The sequence below is a fragment of the Hevea brasiliensis genome, chromosome 4, assembly GCF_030052815.1.
Source record: "Hevea brasiliensis isolate MT/VB/25A 57/8 chromosome 4, ASM3005281v1, whole genome shotgun sequence".
Taxonomy (NCBI): Eukaryota; Viridiplantae; Streptophyta; class Magnoliopsida; order Malpighiales; family Euphorbiaceae; genus Hevea; species Hevea brasiliensis.
Genome location: NC_079496.1, coordinates 26,324,871 through 26,334,959, shown reverse-complemented (window position 1 = coordinate 26,334,959; position 10,089 = coordinate 26,324,871). Strand labels below are relative to the sequence as shown.

Below are 10,089 nucleotides of genomic sequence, written 5' to 3'. Positions count from 1 at the left end.
AATTTTAGTTATTTTTAAATCATTTTTAAATATAAACCTACGCTTTCACAAGATAAAATAAAAGAAAAATAAATAATTATAAAATTAACTTTTAAAATCAATTCTGATAAATTAACAGGTCATTATTATTTCGTTAGTCTTGTTTCCGTTACTCAACGCAACTGCGACCGTGATTTAAAACTATGCGAGTTATTAATGCGAGAGGCAGCAGAGGGCCACTCTAAATCAGTGGTTGGGCAAGTTTTGGAAATTTAAAAAATAAATAAATAAATCTTGAGAAAGGGCATTGATTTAAAATTGCTCTTAAGAATTGGGATAGATAGTCATCTCAATTCTCAAATGAATTCCTACTGCCCTTTATGGTAAAGAAATTGATCTTGAAGTTATCACCTCAAGTCCACTAGTCTCAAACAGCACCAGAAAACAAACATATGCAGAAACGTAAACTCAGCAAGGCAGAAGACATTGCCTGCACTTAAAACAAGAGTAAAATGATGCACTAAAGAGAAACTTAGAAAGGCCCTTTGGAACTCCCCTTTGTGCATTTCTATTACATTTTCTACTCAAACATTGGAGGCCAACATATTGAACCTGATCTTAAATTTTTGTTGCAATTGAAGTTTTTTTTCCCCATAATATCTACTCAAGGAACAAATGATTACAATGCCCAAGGATGCAACAAAAATACCAATGGCACACAACGTCCACGCAAAAAAAATAAAATAAAATAAATACTGTGCTTCGTTATTACCAACATCATATAATGCCCTTACCAAATGGACTATAATCACAGGGCAACATCTGTGTCAACTGAATATTAGATTATAGATAACTAATCTCATCCACTAGTACCTGGAACAGAAGGCTCGGTGCACAATGCAAAGGTATTATCTGACCGAAGCCTATTAAGAGTCTTGGGGTATCTCAAATTTCGTTGGGGTATCAATGCCCATCATACAGCAAAGGCCTGATATTAAAATGATAAGCAAAACGATCCCCTGGGCAACAAAAACAGGTACATAAGGACCATAAAAGCATCACAATATAAGGAATAATATAATATAACGAATAATGTAAAAATCTTATGGGACAAAGGGAAACAATAAGATGAATATGATGGGCAACTCAACATAGACAAATTGCATAATTTTCAAGCATAAGATTAGAAACCAAAGAATAAATTTACTGAACTACTTCTTTCTCCCGAGAACCAAAATAAACAACTAATCCCTAATATCTAAGGCATTTTGCCTCTTCATTATGTTAGGAATAACTTTTAGTAGTTAGTGCACAGTAAACTACATCATTTTATAGTTAGTAGTTTTGATTACAAGGGCTATAGTAGATGAAGAACAGTGAGTTGTATAAGAATTCATCTATGTTAAATTACAATAATAACACACTATTCGTAGATTTTCTATAAATCTTCTGTTCTCAGTCTTCCTTCTTACTCTTTCTATTCTTGTTATCTCTATATTGCATTTCCTCTCTCTTTTTCCTTCCTTGTTTTGTCACCAGCCAAACAATAAAATTAGGCCTGAATATCTCAATTCCTAAAAATTTGGGTCATAGCTGTTCTATCCTATGGTACTTGTTCTTCTCATTTTCCTCGTCCATTTTATTCTTCTTTCTTACCCTACTATTCTCCATTTCTCTTCTTGCCCCCAATTTTCCTCTAATTTCTATGTGTAACAAACACCAATAAACAATTCAATACAAGAATTCCAGCAAGACTACAGGAAAGAGGGATGACATTCAAAAAGAGCATCAAACAGAAATTTGATCAAATTTTAGAATTCTTAAAGCCTATGTCCAAGAAATAATTCCCGCCATCATCAAGGAGGATCAACAGGAGTGCACACCAATCTTAAAGAATCTTGAGTCTTCCAATCTTGGAGAAGAAGACCAAGGCATTGAAATTGACATGAAATATCCAATTAAGATGGGTACTTCCAAAATTTATGTGCAAGACTTGTGAGAACATGGAGGAAAACTCTCAAAAGATAGATGAAGTAAACAAGGAAAAGCAACATGAGTTAGGGCAAAGTTTAATAAGCACCTTGAAGGGTTCAATTTTGACATTGATGTAAAAGAACCAATACAAGATGGTAAGAAATAATTAGTGCTGGATTTACATATTAGATCAATTGGGTTTGCTCCTGCTGTGGGAAAAATTGAGAAGAAAAAGAAAACGGTTTGTGGAGAAAGAGATCACCAGTATGATGGTTGTTATTGTGAATTTGAATTGGGTGGAAGTGATTTTGAGTTGGGATCCTCTGACATTAATATCCCCAAGGAAGATTAATTTGAGTTGTGGAGAAGATAAAGGAAGAAAATAAATGGTCTATCAATAGAGAGTTTATGCATTGGAGATATTTGTGAAAATGACACAGTTGCTAGGAGATTAAATGGTAGAAGAATGAGGGCATCTCCATTCTTTATCACCTTTTCTCATTAAGGTTGTGTGAGATTTATCTGCAGATTCAAGCATGAATCCTCGCTGGGATTAGGCAAGAAAAGATGGGCAACAAAACTGAGTTGAAGAAGAATCTCAGTTGCTACTTATGCTAGAGAAAGACTAGCAGAAATTCTTCAAGAAGCTCTCAGTCTCAGAGATGGAAAAATAAAAATAAAAATAAAAATTGACATCTGGCTGTACCAAAAGAAGAAAAAGAAGGCAATCAAGTGGTTGTTGGAAGGGCCATGGTTTTTGCTGAAGGAGACAAAGTGTTGAGTGCATAGGCACTGCCGATACCATGATTTCAGCATTTGAAAATGTCCATGATGGATGGAATGCAATTTGCCTATGCTTGCATTCCTTACTATGTTTGCAAGAGCTATCACTACCAGGGAATTGTAGAGAGTGCTTTACATTGACATTTCGGTGGCTACCTTAGAGATCGATCATGTGCTTATGGAAAGCAGCATTCAGATGGAAAACTTGGAAGAGTGCTTTACATGAACATCTTGGTGGCTAACTTCGAGATTATGTGCCTTTGGAAAGCAGCATTCAAATGAAGAACTCATATGTCTGAGGGGAGCTAAAAACACATAGCAACAGAATCATTTAAATGGGTTGTGAAAAGGAAAAAAAAAAAAAAAAGACCAGGTGTTGATTCAGTCCTTGACAGATGTAGCGACACTGGAAGGAGGAATTATCTCTTCTGCAAGATCCAGCTAACAGAAATGCTAAAAAACAAGTTTCCAGCTAACAGAGCATCATTACACAATCTAGTCAGCCAATTTGGAGACATCATGAAAGCAAGGAGGAAAGTTGGTGTTGATGTTGGGTGAAGTGAATTCAGTCTTTCTCAGTTCATTCTAGGGACAAGGATGATCTTCATGGGAGGATAACGTTAGGAACAATTGTCAGCGGTTACTGGATAGTAAAACTGCACTGTTTTATAGTGAGTAGTACTGGTTACGAGGGCTGTAGTCAATATAAAAGACCAGTCTTCTTATTCCTCCCCCACACCACAACCCCCTCTCTCCTCCCCCCCCGAAAAACAAAAAAAAAAAAAAACAAAAAGATCTCTTATATATTCCTATCTACTTTTCCTTCATTGTTTTCTCACCAGCCAAACATGAAAGTTATGCCATTGCCTGAAGATCTCAGGTTATTCTAGAATGAAGGGTCTGATCAATCAGGTATGTGGTTAGTACTGGATATTGGATTTGGAGAGAGGGGGGAGGGTAAGTTTGTTAGAACAGCCTAGGCTCATTTTGCAGTAATCTATGCCAGTGCAGGAGATAATACAAGAATTCTCCTTTGAGATCTTTATTTCTAGTACAGTTAGCAGAGGTCAAGGAAGTTACATGACTACATGAGCAAATTATATGGTTGGTCCTATTACTTTATTTTGTTTCTCCCTATTGTTTCTTCCTAGTCAAGGTAGATCTGCACTTGCATATGCCTGATCTGAGTGCAAGCCCCTAATATTTCTTGATCAAATTACTCATAATATAAGCTAACATTTTCCTCAAAGACAATATATAATACAAACAAAAGAAGCACTCATAAGAAATATGTATGAGGCCATTAAAAGCAGGCCCTCTCCTATAAACATGGACTACAGGACTGACAACACAAATGATCATGCATTCAACAAACAAAAGCTCTATCATTAAAAATTATATAAAAATGAAACATCAAAATAGGAACTTACAACTAAAACTCCCTCCAGAAGCGATGATTTGATCTTGCAAACTTCATCACAAATTGTGGAATTGAATGATCCAGCAGTACCTTCAGCAAGAAATCTTTCCAGTTCTCGATAAGAAGGATACTGGATTGATCGAAATGGATCTGAAAGATAGAGTACTTCATACTTTGCCCCTAGTGTCTCCACAGAACTGATAAGCTCAAACAAAATTTCACCTGCATATTTAATTAATGTATTTGCATGAATATTTGTCAGACAAAGATGATGATATTAATTTAAAAATTCTGACATCCTCTAGCAACAAAGAACTTAACACACTTTCAGTTTGTGGTTCCTCAAATCCTTTTGCAGAATAGGAGCCCTCATGGCAGAATACAACCAGATCTGCTTGCCCATTTGTTCTCTTTTCCATCTTTGAAACCAGATAGTCCTGTTCATTTTTTAAAGGTGAAAAGTTCATCAGAGGTTTGCCCCAGACCCCAATAAACTTTATAATTAGTCAAAAAATATACAAGTTGATTTACATGAACTGCATGCACATCTGCAAGCTTTTGAAAGTTGTCACCCTTTATAAAGCATGACTCCGAAAAGGCAACATTATTCATTCCTATGTCCTTCCCACAATTTTCTGCAAAACTTGAAACCAAAGAATTCTCCATCGTCTCCTCTGATGCAGCAACATATGGGAATGCCAAGGAGAAACTAGACCTTGTAAAAAAGACCTGTTTAGAGCACAAATATAATTTTAAGAACACAGTTGGAACTTAGGACAATTTTGTGAATCCCAATTTGTTGAATCCAGTAATAAAAACAATTTTAAATAGACAGACTCCAGTTACCTTGAGCATGTTCACAAGAGCTCGGTCTGCATTTTTGCTTGCGGAAATATCTGAGGACAGCAGCTATAGATAACAAAAATTAAACCATCAGTACACTGACACTTGAAGAATAGCACAATGAAGAGCACCATATTGAATGGTCAATGATACATCATGGTCACACTATCCCTACACAAAGGCATTTGCATGTAACCATTTGCATCCACTGCCTACTATAAATTATTCGTCCCAAAATTTCTTACCTCTCTACCAACAAAAACAAGTGCTAGATCCACAGACTGCTGAAGTTTCTTTTCCGAACACTACACAGAAATAAAAATTTGAACAAGATTAACAAGGAACACCCTGACCAGAAACAGGGGCAGGAAATGACACAAGTTTTTCTTTACTTGAAAATTTTGAGAAGAATCACATCTATGGAATTTAAAAATACTCAATGCATTGAAGCAAACTATCAGCATTAAGGAAAGCTTAGAACCAGTAAGTTTGACCAGCCTCCTTGAGCCAGAATAGACCTGGCAAGATCCCTTGAAGAAATGGTCTGATAATTCACTGCTTCATCCATTCTGTTGTTTGAAAACCTGTGATACTTGTATCAATATATTATGAGATTCAGATTTGTAGATTTTGATAGAACAGAAAATAGTGTCAGGATAATATATTACCAGTGTATATGATCCAACCAAACCTTGTTTACATTGATCTCAATCAATATGAAGCACTTATAGCTAGAACTGGCCAAGGTCTGGTTTGGAACCGGACCGGTTCAACCAGGAACAGGCCAAATCTGGATTGACCAAAACCAGCTTTGAACAGAACCGAAAATGACCGACTCAGTTCTGGGCCAAAAACAGATTTTTTTCTTTTTAAAAAATTTAAATTTTCAAAAGAAAAAATCAACCGTTGGATTTGATCAAAACTGGAATTGAAAAGGAACCTGGGGTGCCTGTAGTTCAATTCCAGTCCCCTTGAACCAGAACCGCCAGTTCTGATGCAGAACTGGCTTGGACAGGCCCTTCGGCCAGGTCTACTTATGGCATCTTACTACTAGCCCTTTGGCCAGGTCTACTTATGGCATCTTACCACTAATGCATGATACAAGAACCATGGTTTTAAACTACTCGGTAACAGCCATGTTTTGAAACCATTATTACATCAAAAATTCAAAGCATATACTACATCTGTTATCAAGAAAATTCATTTGATCTAAAATTTTGATTTTAAAGCACATGAAAAGCACATAAACAATGCAAAATACATGCTCCATTTGATTTAAAATTCGGAACCATCTTTTATAAAGAAATTTATATGCTATTATAAAGGGGTACAAATAAAGCCAGTTATGGAGATAAGCAATTTTATAAAGAAATTGATATGCTATTAGCAAATTTATCTCTGTCTCACAAAATATACTACTTTCCATGAAAAATGAGAGAGATTAAAACAGCACAAGTGTATGATTGAGAACATGTACTGATGACAGTTGCCAATTGCAACTTCTTGAGACGCTAAAATCAAATACTTATTTCTGTAATAGTTACATAACATGCTGTTTATGACACTAGTCAAATTAACCTTACATCATCTTGCCACCACCAAAGATTTTGGTTTTCCTTCTCATTTTTATTCTACTGCAACATTAATAACCAACCATATGTTCACATAAGCACACCTTCATGTGATGTACACACACACACACAGAGGGATACTTTGGTACATGGAACAAAAAGAGAATGTAAATGCTATTTTCTAGAAATGTGGTACTGTGATATATTATCCGCATTGCAGATGTAATGAAATATAGAAAAATGTCATATAATAGATTGAAATAAGAATAACCACAAAGATTTTCTACTATCCTATAAGTATAATAACACTGGACCTTCTCTAGACATGGTCCAAAGTGCAAGGAATAGAGGGAAAGAATCGACAGGGTTGACCCCACAAGTTTAGGATTAAAGCTTAATTAACTTTTTATTCCTGTTAGATTTGAGTTTCTGCCTCTATATGAACCCCTGTTCACCCTTAGTATTGGATCATTACTGATTAATCAAATAGATAAATATCAGCTATTGAATTTCCTATTATTTTCAAAATTTCTTCCCTTGTTTGCATCAGTTTGCCTATTAGTTTGAGTCATCATGACCTACAAAGTTTAGAAATTTAAAAAAATATAATAATAATTAAAGAAAAATATATTTGGCATTCAAATGAAATGACAACCTCACTTGATAAATTTCTTTTTATTTTCTTACATTTCACTAAATATTTCTTGTGGCATTAATCAAAAAAGAGCATCCATGTCAAGCACAAAAGCTACACTATTAGATTCACAACACAAGAACTGAATCAAGAAATTTTGCTCTAAAATTCAGCATTTTGCCAAGAATCTAAAACGGGGAAAATGGCTTTGTTTCCTTTTTGTGGTTCCTTCAGAAGTCAAATAGGTAGTTTTTCTCTATAAAGTTTATGCACAAACAACTTTAAATTGTATATTTTCGTAATACTCTTATGTCAGAAAAATATCTCATGAAATAGTTATTGGAAAGTTCCTGAAAATGGATCCTAAAATGTTAAAAATTACAAACAAACAAATAGGTGACCATACTTCAACAGTGATATGGTGTTTTTCATGATAGAACACTGGGAATATTGTTGACACCATTTTTTTTCCTTTCATTTTACAAACCAAAGTTATGAATGCTATCCAAGACTAGAATTGATGGCTTGACTTCACTAAAAACAAATTATTATTTTATTTTAATAAAATATGAATAATTCACATGCGAACTAGGACTATAAACGATGCAATGATTCTTGGATTGCAAGACCTTAACATGACTATTAGATGCTGTCAATGACCTTCCGAACATTCCTTATAAGCTAACAATGAACACTAATATCTTCTTATTTTTCATTAAACATTTCAGATAATGGAGTGGCTATGAACTCCTGATTTTTGAACAACTATGCCAGCCAAACCAGTAACTTCTACAAATCTTGCCTTATCTTCGTGGCTTTACATATATATAAACATTCTGGGGATCCTGAGCTGAGCTCTATGCACTTGTGATGATACTGCTCAATTGAAGCCACTACTTATTCCATTTTCCTTTCTGACACAGCTAGGATAGATATTTCTTCATATCATTTACTCGAAAATTTAAGAAAAACACGAAGAGCCTCAATGCCTCAACTCAAATCCCCATTTTCACACTTGAGAAAAATTGATAATCCCAACAAAAATGTTCTCTCCATACTTACAATTTACGAGAAAATTCAAATATTTTCCATGAAAAATCCCTCCATTGACATGGCTAGCCATCTCTAAATCAAATTCATGAAAATTTGAGAAAACTAAAGAGGGGAAGAAAAACGTACTCATGGTCGTGGTGAGAAGACCAGAAAAAAGCAGGAGCCGTAGATGGGGAACCCAGAACCAAGGGAAGCTGAGTTACAACTAACAAAAACGACACCGTAACAGCCTTCATCATCATCATCATCATCATCATTCGTGCTTCAGCATATACGCAGCACACAAATCAAAACGCAAACTCAAAAAAGCTTAACTTTTTCATGGATTCAAAAGAAATTATAAAAAATAAAAAATAAAAACTCCAATCGAATCCAATCAAATCAAATAAAATTTTCAGCAATTTGTAATCCACAATTATACACTAAATTCAATTAAAAATTTAAAAAAAAAAATCAAACCAACCGTATGATAAGCACAGAGCAGCGAAGAAAGGAGAAGGGAATTCTATTCCGAGGGGTTTGGTTTAAAAAATTTTTTTTCTTTTTTTCTCTAATAGCACAAAATAAGTCACTGCGGGATCTCATCAAGGTCACATTCGCTTAACAGATCCAAAATGGGAAACTCCCCCTCCAACCCCACCACAACACAACCCCCACACCCCCAAGCAGCCTGGCTACGGCCGATTCCGGTTCAGAACCGATGTGGAACCGCCTGTTCTGATTCACTAGGGTATGAATCTAAATCGGTTCTTAATGTTTTCTCACATTTTCAGTTTTGGTTTTGGTTTTGGTTTAAGTTTTGATTTTGATTCAATTCAATTTGATTTAATTTTAATCAAATTCAGTGATCCATATTTTTTAATTTTTTATTTAAATTTGGTTTTAATCAAATTCAGCTGTTTAGATTTTTTCAAATTTTTATTCTTTAAATAAAAATTTAATTTTAGCCTGAAATCGAACCAACTAATTTCAATATAATTTTTAGGTCAATTCAGTTAGAAATTAAATCAATCCCAAGTATAATCAGCTTCAATCTGATTTCGATTTTAACTCGATCCTCACTATGTCTAATTTCTAAGGATAGCAACAAAATCAAATATTTTTAAGTATTTAATCTAAATTAATCTGATTGAATCTCATTGTGATGCGTTCAATTAATATATAATGAGATCTGTGATTAATTTAAATTTAAAAAATAATATTTATATTAAATTCGGAATAAATTTGATATTTATGTATAGAGTATATATTTTTCGAATTTATTTATTATAAAAATATAACAACATTTATAAATTTTTATAAAGTAATTTTGTTTAATGTAGGTTGCATATATATTTTATTTTTTTATCAGTAAATTTGGTATGATATAATATTATTATAATATATTAATTTTTAATAGTTAATTAAATTTAATTATTCATAATTATAATACTAAATTATATTGAGTATATTTTATTCTTTATTAAAATTAGTTAAAAATGTTATTATAAATTAATTTATTATTTAATAAAAATTACTACCATAATAGCTTTAATTTTTTTAATTATTTTTTTTATAAAAGATTATCGTTGATTTAGGGTAATAATTGTAAGATAATAAAATGTTTTATTGATTGGCTTTTTTTTAATTCATTATTCTTTTCTTTCCACTTTTATATATGTTATAGATATTTTTTAAAATTATAATTTTTATTTAAAATATAATTATTTTTAATTAATTTATTTTATGATATAATTATAAAAATAAAAAAATAATAGAATTTAGATAATTAATTACAACCTCTTTTGGAATGAGAAAATTACATAAAAAACTATGTATTAATAAATTAGATT

The 10,089-nt window shown here is 33.0% G+C and overlaps 1 protein-coding gene across 1 annotated transcript; it reads right to left on the bottom strand.

The window, feature by feature from the left end:
* Window positions 1-523: 523 nt before the first annotated feature.
* On the bottom strand, window positions 524-8,894 carry LOC110654747 (uncharacterized). The gene is made up of 9 exons (XM_021810853.2): window positions 8,721-8,894; window positions 8,384-8,519; window positions 5,481-5,583; window positions 5,245-5,304; window positions 5,003-5,065; window positions 4,688-4,885; window positions 4,482-4,593; window positions 4,167-4,378; window positions 524-998 (listed from the first exon to the last, which is right to left on the bottom strand). Exons 2-9 carry the CDS (start codon window positions 8,512-8,514, stop codon window positions 906-908), a joined length of 972 nt encoding a protein of 323 aa, XP_021666545.2. The 5' UTR covers window positions 8,515-8,519; window positions 8,721-8,894; the 3' UTR covers window positions 524-905.
* Window positions 8,895-10,089: the final 1,195 nt, after the last annotated feature.

Coding starts and splice junctions, on each gene's coding strand:
- LOC110654747 (XM_021810853.2), bottom strand. CDS start 8,514: ATGATGATGATGATGATGATGATGAAGGCTGTTACGGTGTCGTTTTTG. Junction 4,886..5,002: donor CTCTTGTGAACATGCTCAAG/GTAACTGGAGTC, acceptor TGCTCTAAACAG/GTCTTTTTTACAAGGTCTAG. Junction 4,379..4,481: donor TGAGGAACCACAAACTGAAA/GTGTGTTAAGTT, acceptor TTAAATATGCAG/GTGAAATTTTGTTTGAGCTT.